The sequence below is a fragment of the Pseudophryne corroboree genome, chromosome 4 (assembly GCF_028390025.1).
Source record: "Pseudophryne corroboree isolate aPseCor3 chromosome 4, aPseCor3.hap2, whole genome shotgun sequence".
NCBI classification, from domain to species: Eukaryota; Metazoa; Chordata; class Amphibia; order Anura; family Myobatrachidae; genus Pseudophryne; species Pseudophryne corroboree.
In genome coordinates this window covers 847997846-848021473 of record NC_086447.1, presented here as the reverse complement: position 1 = coordinate 848021473, position 23628 = coordinate 847997846, and the positions used below count along the sequence as shown (strand labels likewise).

The 23628-nt window shown below is 44.7% G+C and overlaps 1 protein-coding gene across 1 annotated transcript in view; it reads left to right on the top strand.

The window, feature by feature from the left end:
• EML6 (EMAP like 6) overlaps positions 1-23628 on the top strand; it is a 363450-nt gene that overhangs the window by 249579 nt on the left and 90243 nt on the right. Inside the window, exons 23-25 of the mRNA XM_063918642.1 lie at positions 4128-4259; positions 10680-10768; positions 13685-13861. Coding sequence (XP_063774712.1) covers positions 4128-4259; positions 10680-10768; positions 13685-13861 — 398 coding nt within the window. The remainder of the gene's footprint in view (positions 1-4127; positions 4260-10679; positions 10769-13684; positions 13862-23628) is intronic.

The window sequence follows — 23628 nt, the reverse complement described above, 5'->3', positions numbered from 1 at the left end:
TTGCTGTTTTTTGACCTCTGAGTAAAGTAACAGTTCCAAGGCTAAGGCTGGAGTAAGATTGTCAGTTTTGTATTTTACCTGCTCCAGGTGTCAGGTACCCAAGGTACAGGTCACACACGTGGCTGACTAAAGGGAGGGGGGCAGGTGTGATAGAGAATCCTGCCTGGGTGAGATCCCTGGCTCTCTCCTTTGCTGAGCTGACTCGGCTTGCTGTAGGTGCTAGAGTGGTTAGTGTTAACCTTCCTAGTCCTCAGGTGGTACCGGCATCATATCGTGAAGACAGAAACTCTGGTCACGTCAGGTTCCTCGGTAATGGTCCATAGTGAACCATGAACTAGATTGATGGAAAGATTGGTTTAAGGATTGGTGGGCAGTCTTCTTCATTGGACAGGCTCCTGAATTTTGTCCAATGTTTCCAGATTGCGCAAGCACCAGAAGGGGACTGCAGTCTAATTTTCTAGGAATTTAGACTCTTCTCCTTACTTCAGTTTAATTCTGAGCCGGATTATTCTACCTCCTTTAAAGGCAAATCATTTGGTGATCACTGCATTATTTCAGGCTTTGCATATAGGAGACTTGGATGATCCACCAACTTCAGGGGTAGATACTTTAGGGAAGTAGAAGAAGGTTATTTTCTTCCTCTTAGTTGACAGAAATGTTAGGGGGAACCATTGGCTAGACTGGGTGCAAAATTTCTTATTCCATGTCTTTAGATATGGCTTATCAGGAGCAGCCAACAAGGGTGCATGACCCCATGGTGCAACCTTGGTGGAGCATTCTATTAGTGATTTCTGCTGCTTTACATTTTTTTGGAGAATTGATAGGTGGATTTTTTGAGCATACACTCTATTCTCCCAGGACTTCTCCATCCAGAGGTGTTCAGTCTGCTGGAGAAGCATTGGGGCCATGTTTTTCCATGATCGGGGATGCATTGGCATTTTTAGTGTAAGTCATGACTGTTCCTTGGCATTTCAGGTTGGTCTATCTCCTTAATGACAGAGCTGTCTTATGTACAGTACAGCTATGTCTTTTCAGCCTAAGGTGGTGTTAAGTTTCCATCTTAACACTGAGATCATATTTATTCATTCACTGAAGTGGCCTGCATCTTCCAGTGATCAAGGACAGGAAGCTCTCCTGGATGTGGTTCAAACAAGATTCAACTGAGTAGGACTTTGCTTTGTGACAGACAGAAAAGAACTTGGCCAGCATTCAAGCAGACTATAGCCATATGGAACAGGTCACCCATTTAGCAGCCTTATTCTGGTTCCAGGTGCCTGCTTATAGATTGCAGTTTTACTCACTGAAAGCAGATCAGTGTTTGCCTTGGGATGGGCCAGGCAGCTACCTGGTCCTCTGTCGACACATTTTCTAAGTTTACCTGGTTTCTTTATTCATCTTGTCCTTCGGTGCTTTGTAACTAGAGAAAAAGTTAACCTTTAAAGGGCCTAATTCAGACGTGATTGTAGCATCAAATTTGTTAGCAGATGGGCAAAACCATGGGGGTCATTCCGAGTTGTTCGCTCGGTAAATTTTTTCGCATTGCAGCGATTTTCCGCTTAGTGCGCATGCGCAATGTCCGCAGTGCGACTGCGCAAAGTAAATTTGCTATGCAGTTAGGTTTTTTACTCACGTTTTTTTCTTCGTTCTGGTGATCGTAATGTGATTAAAAGGAAGTGGGTGTTTCTGGGCGGAAACTGGCCGTTTTATGGGTGTGTGCGAAAAAACGCTACCGTTTCTGGGAAAAACGCGGGAGTGGCTGGAGAAACGGAGGAGTGTCTGGGCGAGCGCTGGGTGTGTTTATGACGTCAAACCAGGAACGACAAGCACTGAACTGATCGCAGATGCCGAGTAAGTCTCGAGCTACTCAGAAACTGCACAGAGATGTCTTTTCGCTATATTGCGAATCTTTCGTTCGCAATTTTAAGAAGCTAAGATTCACTCCCAGTAGGCGGCGGCTTAGCGTGTGTAAAGCTGCTAAAAGCAGCTTGCGAGCGAACAACTCGGAATGAGGGCCCATGTGCACTGCAGGAGGGGGCGTAGATATAACATGTGCAGAGAGACTTAGATTTGGGTGTGGCGTGTTCAAACTGAAATCTAAATTGCAGTGTAAAAATAAAGCAGCCAGTATTTACCCTGCACAGAAACAATAGAACCCACACAAATCTCACTCTCTCTGCATATGTTATATCTGCCCCCTCCCCTCCGCAGTGCACATGGTTTTGCCCATCTGCTAACAAATTTGCTGCTGCGATCAACTCTGAATTACCCACAAAGTGCCCACCTCCTGCATCCCCAGATGAGAAATGGATTTAACAGTCAGTACCAAAAAATCCTTTTTTTTTCTCCAAAGATGAACATAATCAGTATTAGGTTTTTATTGCCTACCATCAGGAAACTCAAACGACTATCCTCCTGCGCTATTTTAAAAGTCCGATATGGCTGAAAGTCCCACAAATCCAAACTCTAAATTTTATGTATAATGTAAAATGTATTAAGAAATTTTTAGTTAAACTAGACCGGTCTTTAAGATAACAAAATACAATCACTTACAATACATTTAATATCACTAAGGAGGTGGATCCAAACCAATTCTGCGCACAGAGATGTATATTATTATTACTAAAATTAGAACTCAGTCTGTGAACTTGGATTAACTTGAATATTCCATATAATCAATGGTGATTTAATTAACACCATATATCGACTAGATTCCAAAACAGTTAATTAATATCAGAGTTCCTCGATATCATGCCACTTAGTAATGAATAATGCAGTGTATCAGACCGCTCCACACTGGAGCCTTGTGTGCGGATTCCACCGGCAGTGTCAGCACGGGAGAGTCCTGGTATCAGACGGGGTGGTCTCTGGTTGCGGGATCCGGCACCTTGGCTGGCACCTGCTGTTTAAGTAACTCCCGACCTCAAGGCACTGTGAGTCCTATCCTCCGTGTGCTGTGTGCAAGCACCAATGTGTGGTTTCTCTCCTCCCGGCTCCTGTACGGCTGGCAGTCAGCAGCAATAGCGGTGGCAAGGTAGAGGTTTAATACTTCTGCAGAGGTCCAATACTTCTGACGCGTTTCGCTCCTGTTACAGGGGCTTTATCAGGAAAGCAAAGGGGGAACAGCTGCTAGTGCTGGGGGAGCAACTGCTTTTTCAGAAGAAGTTAGCCTGTATATTGGGCCCGATTCAGACCTGATTGCTGCTGTGCGTTTTTGCAGCAGTCTGCAATCAGATAGCCGCTGCCCATAGAGAGTGAACACCCACCCCGTGCAAGTGTGTGAATGCATGTGGACGGCATGCAAAAATTCTGCCAGACAGCGGACAGCTGCAATTCCGTTCGCAACTCACTCACCATCGAATGGTTTTTCCAGTCTGTGCAGTCTGTACGTAGCCCAGGACTTACTCCTACAGTGCGATACAAACAGGCACCCATCCTTGAAAACGCTTGGGAACGCCTGCAATTTTTCTGACACTCGCTGTTAACGTCCATTTACCACTCACAAAAATCCTCTTCCTGTCAATCACCTTGTGAACGCCCGTGCGATCGAAATTTTCGCACCATCCTGTCGCTGCTTGGCGACGCACCTATGCATTGCGGTGCATACGCATGCGCAGTCAATCGATAATCGGCCCCTGTGCGATTTCGCACAACAGCAATCGGGTCTGAATCGGGCCCATTGAACAGCTGCACCATCATTATTCACTGTACTGTATTGTGTATATACAGCAGTATTATAACGAGTAAATGTTATACAGTCAAAGTTCTTATGATTGATTATTTAATGATGTGCTTTAGTAACAGCTCAATACACAAAATTGGATTTTTCATGAAATGCTGTAATTATTGGTAATGCACATGACTGAAGGAAAAAATCGTTATTTCCCGCATCATTTTCTATTACATTTAGACTATGGTTATCTCCATCACAGTCCAGCAGCGGCTGCTATATATTATTTACAGAACGCTTGCCTTGGTTTCATCCTTACCCTGCTGGTGATGTTCTCTTTATCCTTGGAGGTGCAGATATTCATTCATCACTGATGTCTTTATTGGGAGTGACCCCCTAATCTGACATTGTTCCTGGCATAGAAATAACACATTATAATTATATTTCATGTATTTTGCAGATGCTGGAAAGTACCTGGCTGTGGCGTCACATGATAATTTTGTTGATATCTATAATGTAGTTACAAGCAAGAGAGTCGGTATCTGCAAAGGTGCCTCCAGCTACATCACGCACATCGACTGGGACTCTAGAGGTAAAATATATACAGATTTATAAAATAACAACACAACCTGCTTACTACCTTATGCTGCTAGGAGAACCCCCCCCCGTCTGTGCCGATTATCCCTGCGTCTGCATGCGGAAAGGCAGCTGTCAGTATTAATATCAGGACAGTACCGTGCTGGGTGCAAATGATCCATCAGAAACAGGTGCCCCATCCCCCGACCACATGCTCCAAATGGGCACAGCAATTGGCCTATACTCCCATGATACTCCCAAGAGACTGATCAGTTCCTTGTAATTGTATGTTATCCACTCAGAAATGCCCATTTCACGTAAAGAGCCACTTGTTGATGGATGGATTGAGCTGTCTGCACTCTCAATCTCCACCCGCAAGCATTTGCATAGCGCACCACATGCACCATTGCATTCTGTGGAGCATGCGTCGTTTACAGACATTGGCAGAATCCATCTGTGTTTGTACTTGCGTCTGACTATATGTGAGGTAGTAACAAAATAACATTTACTTCCGTTAGTTATACACTGCCATCCTTTCCTGGTGCTGATCAGTTGTAGGGGCATATGTAATAAGCCGGGAGAAGTGATAAAGCAGCGATAAGTGCAGGGTGATAACTACCAGCCAATCAGCTCCTAACTATAAATTTACATATTGGAGCCGATTGGCTGGTGCGTTATCACCTTGCAGTTATCAATGCTTTATCACTTACATAGTTACATAGTTGTTGAGGTTGTAAAAAGACAAATGTCCATCGAGTTCAAACTGTATTATAAACTTTTATATTAAATAAATGCTGTATCCCTGGATATTTATTTCAGCTAGGAATTTATCTAATCCATTTTTAAACATATTGATTGAATCCACCATTACTACCTTCTCTGGCAGAGAATTCCAAATCCTTACTGCTCTTACTGTGAAGAACCCTTTTCTCCGCTGTGTATGAATTTTTTTTTCTTGTAACCTCAGGGGGTGTCCTCGTTTCCTATGTAGCGTTTTTTTGATAAACAGATCGTTTGATAAATCCTTGTTTAGTATTATACAAGGATTTATATTATGATCGCTATTTCCTAAGGTCTCCCCTACTTTAGTATTTGATATTATCTCCTCATTATTAGTTAGTACTAGGGGGGTCATTCCGACCCGTTCGCACGCAGCGGTTTGTCGCTGCGGTGCGAACAGGTTCGGAATGCGCATGCGCGTGACGTTGCCTGGCGACAGGGGTCGCCGGGTTATGTCGCGTCCTACGAAGAAAGCGCTCGCAGAGCCGACCCCAAAGAAGATTGACAGAAAGAAGGCGTACCTGGGCGGATCCGGACCGTTGGAGACCGTTTTCGGGAAGAGTGGAGAAGAAAACGCAGGCGTGTCCAGCAGAACGGAGGGCGGATGTCTGACGTTAAAGCCGGCCCCAGCATCGCAGAGAACGTCACACAGGGTAAGTATGTCCAGGCCTAGTCTTCTTTTGCTTGACAGTTTTTTAGCTTAGCAGGGCTGCACAAGCGATCACAGCCCTGCTAAGCTAAAATACACTCCCCCATAGGCGTGTACTAGTTGATCGCAGCAGCAGCAAAAAGTTGCTGGATGCGATCAACTCCGAATGACCACCAAGGTCCAGTATAGTACTATGCCTAGTTGGTTCCTCGATTACCCGGGACAAGTAATGATCTTTTAGCATGTTTAAGAACCTGTTACCCTTAGCTGTATTTACTGTTTCGGTGTTCCAATTTATGTCCGGGTAATTAAAGTCCCCAGCGATACTGACGTCTCCCATTCCTGCAGCTTTTTTGATTTGCTGCAAGAGTTGTAATTCGTCAGACACACTAATATCTGGCGGTTTATAGCATGTCCCTATTAAAAGCTTTTTTGTATGTATACCCCCACTCGAAATCTCAACCCGTAATGACTCCACGTTATCTCCAGTTCCCTTGTGAATGACCTCCTTTAAATATGGTTTTAAGAATGGCTTAACATAAAGACAAACACCCCCCTCCCTTTTTATTAGTCCTATCCTGCCTGAAGAGGGTGTACCCCTCCATGTTTATTGCCCAGTCGTGTGAATCGTCCCACCATGTCTCTGTAATGCCTGTTATATCATATTGGTCATTACGTGCAATCGTTTCTAGTTCCCCCATTTTACTTGTTAGGCTTCTTGCATTTGCAATCATACACTTAAGTTTAGTAATTCCCTGATCCACAAGTTTTGTTGTAGGTAGCGTTTCATTAGGGACTTGAGTTTTCCTTAAATTACCATCGCTGACTATTTTTCTCCTCTCCCCTTCCCCCTCTATTATACTTTATACATCCTTCTTTTCCTCTCTCTCTAGTTGTCCCACTAATTCTTCCTAATCCATCCCCCCAGGCACCTAGTTTAAAATCTCCTCCAACCTTCTAATCATCATTCCCCCCCGCACCGCTGCCCCCTCCTCATTCAGGTGCAATCCATCGCGACAAAAAGATGGCGCCTGCCTGAGAAGTCCGCCCAGTGTTCCAGGAACACAAACCCCTCTTTCCTACACCAGTCTCTAAACCACACATTTACCTCCCTAATCTCCCTCTAAACTTCTCCAGGATTAATACATTTGCCCCAGTGTTATAGGCCCTACACACTGGCCGATTTTTTTTGAAAGATATGAACGATCTCGTTCATAAATGAACGAGAACTCGTTCATATCTTTCAGTGTGGAGGCTCCAGCGATGAACGATGCGCGGCCCCGCGCTCGTTCATCGCTGGTCCCCCGTCGGCTGTGCATGCAGGCCAATATGGACGATCTCGTCCATATTTGCCTGCACTTCAATGGAGCCGCGTGACGGGGGGAGTGAAGAAACTTCACTCCCCCCGCCGCCAGATCGCCCGTCGGCCGTATCCGCCGTCGGGCAGCTCGGCGGCGGATCGGCCAGTGTGTAGGGCCCTTACTCTACCATTGTGTAATACTCTGCTGTTATAGAGAAATAAAACTGGAGTTCTAGACAATGAAGCAGCTTTTAATTTTTGTGTTGGGTATGGTAGGTGTACCCCCACTATGTTACAGTCAACCTCACAATGACGTCATCTAGATTCTGAAACGGGTTTAATGCTCTTTGCAGCATTTTACCCCTGCAGGTGTTATCATTTTAAATATATAGGCATGTTTAAAGTTATAACGCTGTCATGGGTAATCTGCAGTAAGGAGCAATAATCCCATGTCAGGACCCTGCTCTGGCATTGTGTGGTCAGTGTACTCACTGTACATATAGTGAGTGCCAACCTTATGTCCGCATACCGGATTTTTCCGCCATGTGACAAATGTCCTGCTTTCCAGGATGGGAAATGTGCTAGTTTATAGCTCTACGAACCTCCATTCCTGGCAATCCCCACAGTAGGCATGATACTGAGGTGGGCACCATGCCGCAGCTAGCATAGTGCAGTTTATACCTTATCATAAAAGTATAGGTCAGGTATTCATATCTAACTCATAGTAGGGCTAATGCAGAGCTGAACGCAAGTGGGAATATTGTGTGTTTCCGCACTGCACATGTTCCGGAGTGGAGTGTAGGGCTGGGTGATGCTGAATCATACACCAAATAGTTGCATATCTATTGTGGCAGAAGTATCTGGGTGTTAGTGGGGCATTGGCACATAGGCTGAATTCACAGAGGGCGTGTCGATGGAATTTCAGCCTGTGCAGAGCCCTGCTTACACATAAATATGCCTGTTTTCGAAGACCTCTTTTGTACCAAAGATAGCACTATTGTAAGTGCCCGCTCTAGAGGTGCGTTCATCTCTCCGTCAGCTCCTGTGTCATACTTACCTACTTCCCGGAGAGGAGTTGCAGTTGGCCGCTACAGGCGGTGGCCGTGCTTTTGTCATAAGCCCAACTCCCATCGTGGCATAATCCTATGAATCCCAGGTCTAAGAAGAGGAGGCAAGGCCAAAATAATGCAATTTGTGTCATATTGGCTCCATACGGACCCGCAGTACCCGGCATTGTGCTACCCATCCTGCCCACTTCACTAGGAAGTGAGCGGGATGTGAGACATCCACCCTTTCTTCTAAGGGTTCGGGGGACTGCTCAAAAATCAGGAGTCTCCCAGACCTTCTGGGCAGGGCTGTAACTAGGTGTGTGCCGAGTGTGCTCTGCCCACAGCGCATAGGCACTGTGGGCGGAGAACCGGCACATCACCCACCAGCCACCACTGCCCGCATCCACCGCGACCTGGCCAGCACCCGCAATCATCAGTCTGTCTTCCACTGCCCAGCAGCTTCCGATCCCTCGTTAGACTCCGCTTCTGTGTCTGCAGCGTTTGGCTGGGAGGAGACTGGTGGAAGGTAGCTGCTTCAGGAGCAAATGTAAATATAAAAACTAACTCTCTCTCTCTCTCCCTCCCCGGTGTAATGTGTAAAACTACCTGGCGTAATATGTAAAAGGGGGTTCTACCTGGCGTAATGTATGACAAGGGCTCTACCTGGCTTAATGTATTAAAGGGGCTCTACCTGGTGTAATGTGTGTAAGTGGCGCTACTATGCGGCGTAATTTGAATAATGAAGCCTATTGTTCGGCGTAATATGAATTGGTATTATTGTGTGGCCACATCCCCTCCCCGTGAAGCCACGCCCTATATGTTTTTACGTGCCTACGGCGCACACTGGCCCTGTTTTAAATTTGTGGGGGGGAGGGGGGGAGTGCGCCAATGCTGTTTCTTGCACACAGCGCTAAAATGTCTAGTTACAGCGCTGCTTCTGGGAGAGTAGCTAATTATGTCCTTGTATGTGTTATCTACAAGTAACATTTGTATATATTGAATGTGGGCTTATAATGAGAATACAGTTGTGTCCTCTTACATCTTTGCTCCGTGCGCTACAAGTCGCGTTACACATAACGCGTGCGTACCGTGTGACTCATTAGCGCCGAGCATCTTTTTTTGCATCTTTTCTGTGAAAATGACACTTAGATGCAAAGTAATGTAATAGGACGCACAAGCAGCTTCTGCTGAGTAAAATGATATGCAGCATGACTATACTTTGCGTGTGACTGCGACTATGGAAAACACTGTATTGTGGCAGTTCGGATGCAGATAGAGCTGCCATTACACACAGAGTATAGGCATGCCGCATATCATATTAATCAGCAGAAGTTGCTTGTGCGTCCGATTACATTAATCTAAGACACATTTCTGTGGAAAAAGACGCAAAAAAAGACGCTCGTCGCTACCGATTCCTGCCACGGCATGTTTAGCGTGACGGCAGCAAGGATGTAAGAGGACACATCTGTAGACGTTACACTTAGTAATATGAGTAGTAGAGTAGTAGTAATAGGACAGAGTATAAAATTTAAAGGTCTTTTAATACAAAATCATGCAGCTGGGCTGTTTTAGAATCAAGGCTATTTGACAAAGGCTGAGCACAGGAGACACCAGATATATCTTGTACATTCAGCTATTGGTGCCCATACACTTGTGAGATAATCGGTGCTAACCTTCGATTTCCACCGGATCTGTGAGAGAAATCGAAGGATTGTATGCACATTTTAGGTACCTTGCGACACGATGTGCGGGCAAGCCAGTCGAATCTCGCGTCTCAAGATAGTATGTGCTGCACATAATATTTATCGAATCGCAGTGCGATCACATGTGTTTTTTAAAACACATGCAATATATCGCACTGCGATGTGCGATGGCCACCCGCGGGGAGTGGTCAGAGGCCGCTCCCACTCAGCGGTGACGTGCCCATCAGGTGATTACCATGCGATCTATCGCATAATCACATGGTAATCACTTTGGCAGTTCAGGTGCGATTTCATCACACTTGAACTGCCGGTGCGATGCCCCGTGATGTCGTGTCGCGGGGCATCGCACAGGTGTATGGGCACCATTAAGTGTTGTAGTCCCCATAATTCTCAATGCGGAGACTATACTGGGATGAGCTCTTATGGAGTCACTATCCCGGCTCGAGAATTCTGATAAATACAAAGTTATTTCTCATTGCCAGCTTACAGGGAACCGACTGCCATCAGTCATGACTACTGTAGGTCGCTTAGGGTGGGTGAGAGACTAATGGTAGTTAGAGATGATTAGGAAGGGGAAGGCATGGTAGAAATAAATACAGTGGATGACATGATAATCAATGGAGAAATAACAGGTTAGATTGCTCTAAAGACATTGAAGGATGTGACATGAAGGGAAAGCAGGCTGAGCTCCTACACAGTCCAGTAGAAAAAATGCAACTACGATGCTGAAGGACCCAGCATTATGTTACTGCGCCTACTTTAATAAAAGATGATATATCATGATAGTCTAATCCCCGTTAATTGCCATGATTACCTTCATCTTCAGTATAAACCAATGCTAAACATGCAGCAGCCATGCAGGATACAGAACTCGCTCTCTTAGTGATGGAAGAAATGAATTACAATCTCTTCAGCATTTTATATAATACTGCCAATTATGTTTGTCATTATAAAGGTAAACTGCTGCAAGTTAATACTGGTGCCAAAGAACAGTTATTTTTTGAAGCTCCAAGAGGAAAACGATACGTCATTAAATCTGCAGAGGTATTGTCTCTCGCTTACTATTTTACTAGACTTTCTGTTGTACAACAGTGTCTGCATATACTGTGTCCTCTTCATGTCTGCCTATTGGTTTGTATTTGGGACAGAACAGTCATTCCCTCACTGGACTTGGCCGCTAATGTGGCTGCATCGCAGTTTGCTGTACATCAGTAAACTGCGGCTGCGCTGCGGGCGCATTGCGCCTGCGCGGTCATTCACATTGCGGGTGCGTCCGCAACATGATTGGCAGTGGTGGGTGGTGGGAGAGCGACGATGCAGCGTTTTGCGGTCAGCCGCTGCGTGTGACTTCACGCAACCGCAGACCGCCGGAGAACACAGCCAGGCTGTGCTGGCAGGGGTCAACCTTAATTCAATGCGTCCACAATTAAAATGCGGACACATTGTGAGGCTTCGCCACATATGCTAAGTGACGTTACCGTCTGCTGGGTCAGCCCCCAGCATGTGAGGAGATGGACGCAGATCTTGCTGCGTATGCAGCGTTCTGTGTCCATCTCTGATTAACCCCCTGACTGCTTTATCTCTTTCCTTTCCGACGGCTTCACCACAGTATTTTGAAAGTTATTTGAGTGGAGCAAGCAATAATATAATAGCCAATGCTTTTTATGCTGTCTGTGTAGAGTACAATTGTACCCACTAAGATGCAGACCTGATACATAATGTACTGTAAGTACTAATAATAAATATACATAAAACTGTGAAGAGCAATGTTGAAAAAAATGAGCATACAAAAAATTACAATTATTGAAGACAAATTTATATATATATATATATATATATATATATAAAAAAATCTTCAGTAAAACTACTGTATTTGTATTTATTTTTCTCTATGTGAGTTTGCTATGCAATGCAGATCACTTCCTGATCCCTATATTGCTAAGAATTCTAAGTAAACGTATTGATCTCATGACATCACTACTGGATGCACCACTATAAAATTCAGCAGGGAGTCATGGACCAATGTAGCTTATTAGGAGTTACAACCCAGGTAGACCTTTCTCATTTATCCTCTTCCAATGACCATTGGTATTGGAGTATTCTCCCTCTTGGTTGGAAGGAGCAATGTACCACTTGTAAAATAAACAAGGGTAGGATGCATTCTGGGTAAATGGCTGCTTATTCTAGTAACCTCTCCATGATATAAATCCTATGAATCCCTGACTGATTTGTCAAACCGGGCCAGCAATGTTCTGAGAGCTCCAATGTGTGACATTATGCATGTACCATTGTTACTTTTACACTTTGAAATCCATATTTGCAAAGTTAGTAGGGCTCTATTTCCTGAGCTGCCACTTTTCTGCCTGTGGCTTTAACACCAGCTCAGAGACTAAAGGCGTAAGATCAGTATTGGGCAATTCAGTTATCCGCTGGGGAAGTGTCAGAACAGCGTTGGAACACATATCCGGGTAATGGGCCTTATTCAGTAGCAGTTGCTACTGAGATGCGATCGCATTTCTCCATTTTCAGGGGCAGTGCGCACACGCAGGGCCCACACTCAATGTGCGCGGGCAGGGAGATCTCAGTAATGCGAACACCTCTGATTGACAGGCAGAGCGTTCGCGGGGCAGTAATGCGGCGTTGTGGGGGCGGGCCAATAAAAACGGGGTGGGGTTAGTTTGCGGGGACAGCAATGTCATCGCAGTTGAAGTACAATCACATCGTTGTCGCCCATTTGCATGTTGGGCGGCTTTGCCCAGTGCTGGGTGGCCCCCAGCATGCGATCGCAAGCAGTTTTGCTAATTTAGCAAAACTGCAACTGAAGCTGAATGAGGGCCAATGGGGGTCATTCCGAGTTGATCGCTCGCTAGCTGTTTTTAGCTGCCGCACAAACGCTATGCCTCCCACTGGGGAGTGTATTTTAGCTTAGCAGAAGTGCGAACGAAAGGATCGCAGAGCGGCTACAAAATAATTTTGTGCAGTTTTAGAGTAGCTTCAGACCTACTCAGCGCTTGCGATCATTGAGACTGTTCGGTTCCTGTTTTGACGTCACAAACACGCCCTGCGTTCAGCCAGCCACGCCTGCGTTTTTCCTGGCACGCCTGCGTTTTTCCGAACACTCCCTGAAAACGGTCAGTTGACACCCAGAAACGCCCTCTTCCTGTCAATCACTCTGCAGCCAGCAGTGCGACTGAAAAGCTTCGCTAGACCTTGTGTGAAACTACATCATTCGTTGTGAAAGTACGTCGCGCGTGTGCATTGCGCCGCATGCGCAGAAGTGTCGTTTTTATGCATCATCGCTGCGAAAATTTTCAGCTAGCGATCAACTTGGAATGACCCCCAATATTAGCAACATCGCTAATAGTACCTCACACCTCCCTACAGGTGAAGCATCTCAAATATGAGAAAAGAGCTTTACTCAAGTAAGCACAGACATAAAATTAACCAACAGGTTGTAAATGACAAATGTGGAATTATTGTTGTTTTGGTTAAACTTTTTGCAAAATAATAATACTAAGCTCTGTAAAAATATATTGTTATTACTACTGTTCTCTCGCTTCAGTCACAAGGTTGCTGTATATACTGTACACAAAACACTGTTGAATTATTTGTAAAAGTGGATAGTTTTTGAGCGCTTTAAATTTCTATTCTCTACAGAACATCCCGCCTGAGAATTCGCAGCAATGAACGCTCTGCATTTAATCTCTAAACTTCTTTTTTCAAATAATAATTTATTGAAAAAGAAATAAAAGAAATGTCAAAGAAATAAACACATGACAGCAAGCACAGTGCAAAATAACAGCGGGGCTGGCCTATTTTGTACTTAGACTATGAACGCAAAAAGGGGCTATTTTCTATTAGGGGAAAAAACAATACTATTTACGTACACGTTCCCTCCCTTCGTTTTTGTGTGTGATAATACGTATTGTTTCTTTTTGGTTACAAATTGTTTTGTTACAGATGGAACGGATAGAGTGGCACTCGTGGACCTGCGTGCTGGGCCCTACGTGTGAAGGTATCTGGCCTGCCCACAGCGATGTCACTGACGTGAATGCCGCCTCTCTCACCAAAGACAAAAAATCTTTAGCTACGGGGGATGATTTCGGATTTGTGAAACTCTTTTCCTATCCAGTAAAGGCAAGTCTACAGTTATCAGCTTGGCGGCAGGGCCGGTTCTACACCTTGTGGCGCCTAGTGCGAAAGTTTCCACTGGGGCCCCCCGCAGCAAAACCGTTTGTGTGTGCAAAATAGGGGCGTGGCTTCACATGGGAGGGGCGTGGCCACAGTTATGCTCCCAGTAGCTGTGCCCCCAGATTTGCCCCAAGTAGTTGTGCCCCCCAGTTGATTTGCCCCCACTAGTTGTACCCCCTGTCGCTGTGCCCCCTGTTGCTTTGCCCCCAGTAGTTGTGCCCCCTGTTGCTTTGCCCCCAGTAGTTGTGCCCCCTGTTGCTTTGCACCCATTAGTTATGCCCCGTTTCTTGGCCCCCTGTAGTTTTGCCCCCTCTTTCTTTGCCCCCAGTAGTTGTGCCCCGTTTTTTTTGCCCCCAGTAGTTGTGCCCCCTCTTTCTTTGCCCCCAGTAGTTGTGCCCCGTTTCTTTGCCCCCAGCAGTTGTGCCCCCTCTTTCTTTGCCCCCAGTAGTTGTGCCCCGTTTCTTTGCCCCCAGTAGTTGTGCACACACACACACAAAAAAAAACCAAAACAATACTTACCACTGCCCCGCTCCTGCTTCCCGATCGCTGCTGCTGCTCCTTCTGGCCGCTGGCTCCTCTCTATGGGAGAGACGTCATGACGTCTCTCCCATAGCAGCGCTGCACAGACACTAGAGGTCAATACTGACCTCTAGTGTCTGTCCCTGGAGCCGGCTGCAGCGGACGCCCACACAGCCCACGGCGTCTGCGGCAGCCGTGGAGCGGGGTGCGGGCAGGCGGCGGTGCCTGCGGGGTGACTGCGGCCGCGCCCCCAGGCCGCAGCACCCCGGGCGAAGGCACTGCTTGCCCGCACCAAGATCCACTCATGCTTGGCGGCTTCCTAAGTACTAGGCCAGGCGTCATCTGCCTTGCAGAACTATAAGTAAATTGCACGAGCTGCAAACACTAACTATTGCGAGTCACAATTTCCGAAAGAACTGCTAATCCTAAAATACAAGTTTTATTTCAGTGGCAAAATAAACTACTGATAATATCCACAAAACATATAGGTGACTGTTGCATGGTCTTATGAGACCTGGTTATATTTGAGAAACAGTGTTATAGGAATGGAGGCCGGGCCTGATTAAAGCTTCAGGGTGCTCTAGATTGATAATCTCATATTGCCTCCGCCCTCCCCCAATCCCCCCCAAAAAAGCAATGTTGAAAGATGGAGTCGCAGGAAGGACAGGTATAAATTCCATTTTAATCAATAAAGAGGGGCTGATGTGCAGTTTAATGGGAATGGGTTTGTTGGGTCGAACCCTATTTAGGTCGACACTCTTTGGGTTGACTCACTGTTTGTCGACAGGCACTAGGTCGACACGTGGAAAAGGTCGACATGGTTGTCAGGTTGACACATAGAAAAGGTCGACATGGTTGACAGGTCGACATTATGTTTTTAGGATTTTTTTGGGTGTTTTCTTCTAAAAGTGACCGGGGACCCCAATTAGTGCACCGTGTCCCCTCGCATGGCTCGCTTCCCTCGCCATGCTTCGGGCAAGGTTCCTCACTCCGCTATCGCTGCGCTCAGCACAGGTTACTATTCCCAACTGTAGTCCACGTGGATCGTAAAGTATGACAAGGTTAAAAAAAACAACAACAAAACCTCATGTCGACCTTTGCCATGTCGACCTAATGGTCACATCGACCTAATGTGTAACGACCAATAGTGGTCCACCTAATGACTGTAGACCTAAATAAGGTCGACCTAAGGACTGTATACTGTTTAGTGCAAGTCAGCTTTGCAGACAGATCTCAACTCAACTCCGTCACATATCCACCTGCAGCTGAATGGGTGCAGCTGGTTGGTAAGTGGGTGTTTGCTGCAGTTAGTGAGGAGAGGCAGAGCGTGGGTTAATGCAGCTGCGGGTGATGCAGAGTTTGCGTACTTGATGATGCCCCAGTTTTCAGATGGATCGCATGCACTATGGATAGGGCTAATGACAGTGCTATGAAGCCCAGCATTTACATGGGGACAGCGGGGCTGCACAGATATGTATAGCTGCTTATGGGCAAGCATGTGCATTTACTTCTGTGCACGCAATGCAAGTACAATTGTGGGCAACATGGGCTGGATGTAATGAAGTCCGAGTTGGCCAGAGGTGTGGGTTTCCAGCCGAACTCTGACAGTTTTTTAAAGCGGTAACCATGCACAAGGCAAAACAATGCCTTGTAAATGATTGACACTTTTAAAAAAACTTCCGAGTTCAGCCGGGAACCCGTACCTCGGGTTACCAACTCGGAATTCATTACATCCGGCGCCTTGTGTTCAGCTGTGACTACACCCCATCATCACCCCACCCCATCATTTACTTTATCATCTCTGTATTTTTCTTTGCTTTGTTTTTGTTAGCTTTCATGTTGTGTGTCAGCCTATTAGTCACTGGCGGCTGCTGTCCCTGGTGCTTCTGCTCCGTCCACACGTTGCAGGGGGGAGCCGGTGTGTATGTGTGTCACTGACCTGCCGGCTTCCTAAGCACAGGAGATATCACTCTGCTTGTCTGTCATTTTCTTGTCTGTCATTGGCTCACAGGAGTCTGGAGGTACAGTAGGCTGCAATCTGTAGTCTAGAATAATGATTCAGTTCACAAGCTGGCCCCACCCATGGTTACAGACTGATAATGCTGGATTCCTTCTAGATCCCAGTGTCTGAGTACAGAGCAGTATAACTTGCATTTAATTAGATTGCAATGTCCAACATTTTAGGTCCTCTCATTGGTATGGGAACCTTTACATATATATAATTTTTTTTTCCAATATATATTTTATTGAGGTTCAGAATATACTTCAGTATGCAATAAAAGACATAAGAATGGCCATATGCACAAGGAGAAAAATAATGCAATAAAGCATACTAAACAAAGCAAGGTCATACTGTAGTCTCAAAAAAAAGTACCTCAAAATTGTTTCTATTTTTTAACACATAACACAAGATATATAGAAAAATAGACCGCTGTAAAACATAGCAATAAGCAAAAGAGGTCAATAGTAGGTCTGAATTAGCAAAAAGTTGGACGTGAGAAAACGTCTACCCACATGAGAGACCAAAAACATAAATATAAACAATAAACACACACAAAAAAACATTACCTGCCAAGGCCCATCCATAAAGAGACCAACAAATCAGAAAATAGCATAAAAGAAGGAGATCTAAGAAGATTCAAGAAGGATAAAAGAAGAGGAGAAAAGTAGCGAAGGCGGGAGGGGAAAAGGACTGCAAGGAGTGTCTAATCGTAAGAGGCAAAAAGGGGTGTGGAGTACGAAGAATGGAGGCTATGGGAGGGAAATGGGAGGTCTGTTATCCAAGAGTTGATGACAGTACCATGTAGTACAGTGGAAACTTTGTTGGATAGCCAATTTGGTGGAAGAGGGCAGCATATGTATAAACTTGCCCCAGCACTGAAACAGTGCAGGAGTCAGAATCTCCTTGTTAAGAGACGTTTCCAACCAGTCCATTGTGAATAGGAAAAGTAATCTAGAAGTTGCCAGGGGCAGAGCGTGAGGAGTGTCGTGTATCCATTGTTGAAGTATGGACTTCCGTCCTACAGCTGAAATAAGCACCACTAGCTTTCTATCTTGAGAAGGAATATCTGGCTGGTCGAGGAGATGGCCAAAGAGGGACCAGGAGGCAGTGCAACGAAAGTGGATATCTAGCACAGAGGAACTATATGTCTGTAACTCACTCCAAAATGTTTGTGTGTGGGGGCAGTGCCAAAAGCAGTGCATAATGTCGGCCACTGGTGCAGAGCATTTAATGCATTCCGCCGAATCAGAAAGGCCCATGAAATTAATTATTTTGGGGGATAAGTAAGGCCTGTGCAAAATCTTATAAGACATTTCTTGGTAAATGCTTGCTGGAATAAATTTCAAAGACGTAGCAAAACTGTCCATTATTGTTTCAGGGGACATAGAGGGGATTTGAGACGACCATTTTTGTAGTTGTGCGAGACCAGATGTGGGGATAATTTCAGTGCATATACGGGCATAAATGGTCGAGATAGAGTACGTGCCAGAGTGTAAAAGCGTGTCTAGAGGGTTCAGGAAGTCTTGTTTTTGTAGCTTGGACAGGACAGACTGCAGATAGTGAGGCCTGAAAGTAGTAAAACTGGTGAAGGGGGCTGATGTTATATTTTTCCACTGCTTCAGCAAAAGTAAGTGGCCGATTCGTAGAATTAAGGAGATTATGAATATGTATAATTCATGCGTAGCGTCAAGCATGAAAAGGAAGCAAGACTCGTCCCTTTTGGAAGTCTAGGTTGCCGGTAAGCGGGAGAGAATTGTAGGTTTAATGATTTTATGGGTATTCTCCACGCCTTGACAGTAGAAGTCAAGAGCAAATTGTCTAGGTAGGGTAGTTTCAGATCAGCGTTGCGTGCATGCAGAATATAGGTAAGGGACAGGGGAGCACTAAGTTGGGAATCTAGAGTTGAATCAGTGAAAATGTTCATGCCTCTAAGCCAGTCCATGGCGAAGCGAAGAAGATACACGCTCTATTGTATTGCTCTATGTCAGTCAACTTTAGTCCTCCATTCTGTACTGTCTGGGATAATTTAAGAGCTTATTCTAGGCCGCTTATTGAAATATATAAATTTAGAGATGTGAGAGTTGAGGAGGGATAGGTCAGATTTCTTAAGCAGGATAGGAACCATTTGGAAGACATAGTTTAATTTCGGGAAGCTAGCCATCTTAACAAGATTACAGCGACCCAGAAGGTTGAGTGGTAAATTTTTCCAGAGGCCGAGTTCAGTCTGAATTTTACTGAGGATAGAATGAACATTGCAGGAATAAAGGAGAGTGGGATCAGAGGGTAGTAAGACACCAAGATAAGAGATGTGACAGTGAGCCCTTCGGAATGGAAAGGGAGTGTCCCACCCCAGTGTCGCCTGACGAAACAGGGCTAAGGCCTCCGATTTATCATAATTAATGGAGAATCCAGCAAAGGAAGAAAAGCATGTTATAGTGTCCTGCAGCGCTGAGACAGACTGCTTGGGGTTAGAAGTGAGAAGAAGAAGATCATCTGCAAACGCGATAATTTTAAATTCTTGAGCGCCAATTTTTATACTCTGAAAAATAGATAAATTGGTGATATAGCGTATATAGGGTTCTAGAGCTAGATTAAAGAGGAGTGGGGAGAGAGGACAACCCTGTCTGGTCCCTCTTTTGAGGGTGAAAGGAGTTGGAGAAACGTTATTGACTATCACGTGCGCAGTAGGGTTGGTATAGAGGGAGTGAATGAGATGACAAAATTTCTCCCCAAAACGCTGATAACGTAACACTCTCTCAAGGTGAGGCCAGGCAGTCCTGTCAAAAGCCTTTTCCGCGTTGAGGTTGATCAAGATGTTATTCACAATTTTGTGAGTATGAGTGTGGGTGATAGCAGCCAGAGCAGCTGTAATACCTTGTACCGACCGCCTATACTTAATAAAACCCAACTGCGCATGTGAAATAATGCAAGAGAGACACGACTGCAGGCGAGTAGCCATTAGTTTAGTCAGAACTTTGAAGTCCTGATTAAGGAGGGAAATTGGCCTATAAGAGCTAGTCAAGGAAGGGTCAATACCAGGTTTCGCTATGACAATGATCTTAGCCTCATTGAACCTGAGAGAGGTCTGTTTAGAGGTGAGGATGTGATTATACAGAGATGTGAGAGTGGGAGCTAAGTCTTCCCGGAGCATTTTATAGAAGTCAGGACTCTTATTATTCGGCAGGGTTTTAATAGTGTCAATAACTTCCTCAGCTGTTATTGGGCTCCCTATAAATTCCCTTTCCTCTTGGGAAAGGGCGGGGAGATTGGCCTCTTCAAGGAAAGAGCGGCCCTCAACAATATCATCAGGGCCCTTGGTGTATAGGGAGTGATAGAAGCGCATGAACTCTGCACAAATAGTATCGGGGTCTGAGACAATTTTCCCTGAAACATTAATGGCATTGACCCATGTACGGGATTTGGGACCCGTAATCAAATTAGCCAACAATTTGCCCGATTTGTTGTCCCATCTGTGAAATTTATTCCTCTGATAATCATAAGATGATTGAGCACGTTCAGTAAGGAAGATGTCATAATTATGTTTGGCTGAAAGATAAGCTTTTTTGTGAGCAGGGGTGCCGTGTTGTTTATGCCGTCGATAAGAGGACGTAAGTGTCGCTCTCAGAGGGTAATACAGAGTTGATCGCAGCAGCAAATTTGTTAGCAGTTGGGCAAAAACATGTACACTGCAGGGGGGGCAGATGTAACATGTGCAGAGAGAGTTAGATTTGGATGGGTGTGTTCAAACTGAAATCTAAATTGCAGTGTAAAAATAAGGACACAAAGAAGATAGAGAAGATTGTCTCTTGGTTGGCGCACAAAAGGAAGAAGAAGTTAATCAATCTAAAATATAACTTTTAATGATAATTAATTAAAACGATGTGAAATATATATGGAATTTTTTTTTTTAATAAAAGATACTGTATCTATTAAAAATGCTAGCATGTCCCATTCTGTTTATGCATCTCTCTGTAACAGATGAGGTTTAATTATATCGAACCAGTTACAGTGTTGCGGTAGTGGAAAAGAGAACCGCAACTTTGTATGTTCTAATATGTTACAGTGGTTTCCTCTCAATAAATTACTCTGGTAATGTTAACAGGAGATTTTGAAAAGATTAAATCTATATGAGTAATTACGGGGCTGTGGTATTAGATAATAGAACTGCACCAGTACATAGCTCAGCATATCACAGGGTGCTCTCTCTGCAAACGTCAAAAATGTGGATAGAGAATTTGAATGGATTAACCCACCATGTTGCTAAATATCCTACCCTACTATAAATGATTAATAGGCTGACAAATAATTACTGCCTAATGGCAGTTCGGCCAGCATCATATTCAGGTAACTAAATCAGGGTTAGATAGAAATACAGGGAATTTTCCACCCCAACCAAGCATTCATTTAGACTCTTATCTTAGAGAATTTTGAGACTATCAAAAATTGCAATAATTCATTGGACCCCTATCCACACAATTGTATTGGAAATGTTCAGATCATTACGAGTGGTCCAGATTCTTTGAATAACAATACTACTACAAATGGGAACACAATAAATGACATACAGTGGATATAATTTTTAATAGATACGGTATCTTTTATTTAAAAAAAAATTCCATATATATTTCACATCGTTTTAATTAATTATCATTAAAAGTTATATTTTAGATTGATTAACTTCTTCTTCCTTTTGTGCGCCAACCAAGAGACAATCTTCTCTATCTTCTTTGTGTCCTTAACTTTATTGTCTATGGCGGCACCCCCAACATATGAATGTGAATTAACATTACAATATATGTATTAATGGGGTTTGTAATACACCAGAATGAACATTTATTGACCTTTTGACTAGTGCAGAAGTTTTCCCTTCCCCCTTGTCCCTTACTTATTACCAGTGTAAAAATAAAGCAGCCAGTATTTACCCTGCACAGAAACAAAGTAACCCACCCAAATCTAACTCTCTCTGCACATGTTATATCTGCCCGACCTGCAGTGCACATGGCTTTTTGCCCAACTGCTAACAAATTTGCTGCTGCGATCAACTCTGAATTACCCCCTCAGTGTCTATAGTTGTGAAGAATACTTTTTCCTTTTCGAGTGAGTGTAAGACGTAACATGCCCCCTAAGGACCGCCTTAGCAGCACCTCAAAACAGCGGCACATCCGTATTCTGTTCACTATTATCTAAAGTGTAATTAATCCAGGACTGTCTGAGGTGTAGAAGGAAATCAGTAGAATGGCTTAGGTATGCAGGGAATCGCCAACATGTAGAAAAGCGATGAGGCAAAGTTAATTGAATATTTAAAGATATGGAAGCGTGGTCTGATATGACAATGTCAGCGATAGACATGTATGTAACCTTAGGAAAAAGGCAGGTAGAGGTAAAGATGTAGTCAATGTTAGAGTAAGATGAGTGAGCGTGAGAATAGAATGAAAAGTCTTTCTGAGTAGGGTGAAATATGCGCCACGGGTCAGGTAGGACAAAGTGTGTGCAGAAGGAGGGCAGAAGGTGACAGAAAGGATCAGCAGTGTGAGTACTTACTCTGGACCTGTCCATGGATGTGTTGACGACCAGATTAAAGTCCCCACCAACAATCAGGTTTTGGCCCCCCCAGGTGAGAAGCGTTGTTAAAAGAGCTGCAAAAAAAGAGTCAGAAGAAACGTTTGGAGCTTATAAGTTAAGAAGAGTATATACAGTATTGTCAATAAACACATCTAGCAATATAAATCTGCCATCAGGATCAAGAAGCTTCCTATGAATAGAGTATTGTTAGTTGGTGTGGAAGAGGATAGCCACCCCTCTAGACTTAGAGTGGTATGGGGCTGAGATACACTACCCAATCCGAGGAGCACGTAAGGAATGTCGAGGGTCCTCCAACCAATGAGGGGCCATGCTTTTCAAATGAGACACCACTTTCTTACGTTTAACTGGGTGATTAAGCCCTTCCACGTTCCAGGATACAATACGAAGCAAACTATAGTGAAAATCTCCATTTATATGAGGTTGTGGAGAGGCAACAGGTGCTATGCTTGCCTACTCCCACAGCTGGAAACAGTAATGAAAATAAGAATAAGATGAAATAGGGTCTCCCCCCCGTTCCAGCGAGCAGGGAGAGGACACCCCAGGAGGGGAAGAGAGCCCCGGCCCAGGCAGACATAGTATGAAAAACTAAAAAACAGCAACAAGAACAGCATAAACATCAAACATTTAGAAAATTAACTATGAGTGTACATGTATCATATACACAATACTTCACACGTGAGACCTGAATGTAGAAACGGGACAGTAATGAAGCACAAGTAGGAAAAGATAGTCAACAGTCAAGTATCAGGTCGGGAGAAGTGCAGCTTCGCCTCAGCAGGATCATCAAAGAATAGTAGCTTGCCATCCTCAAAGACTCGCAGGCGGACTAGGTAGAGCAATGAAAACCTTGGCATCAAGAAGGTGCTTGCAGATGGGGCAATCTGCGTTTAGTGGCTACAAGAGCAGAGAAATCCTGAAATGTGAGGAGGTGGTTGCCTCTATAAGATAGGCTGGAGGTTTTGCGATAATGGTCGAGGAGTTTCATCTTGTCCGCATAGTTCAGAATCCTCATGATGACAGGGCATGGGCGCCCAGCAGAACTCTTCCATTCCAGTCCAACCCTGTGGGCTCTTTCAATTACAGGTGGCGCTCCTTTTAAGTCCATAGCCAACTGATGAAAGGAGATCCATAAGCTGTTTAACCCTTAATAGACTCCGGGATGCCTATGATTTATAGGTTGCTCGCCTGGTACGATTTTCGAGATTGTTGATCTTCTCTGATAGGCCGGAGATCTCCAGTTGTTTGGCCTATATAGTTTGCCGAGCTGTTAATAGGTCATGCTCCAAAGATGATATCCTCTGTTCCGCCTCATCCAGATGGCCTGAGTGCTGGTTAAGCTGAGTTAAAGTGCACTCAATGGTTTCTTTGATACAGCCAATTTTTCATCCAAAAGGGGCCCTAAGACAGCCACCAAATCGGTAGGCTTCATTTTCGGCTGTTTAGCGGGTGGTCTGGATTTGCGTGTGCGCTGGAAGGAGGTCGAGCGGTCAGAGGAATTGCCACAGGGAGTGTCGTCCTGGGGCGGCACTGCAGCTCCTGCAGATGTCAAAGACGTGGACACTAGGAACTTTTCCATGCAGATGTGCCGGAGTAAGGGAGCAACAATAAC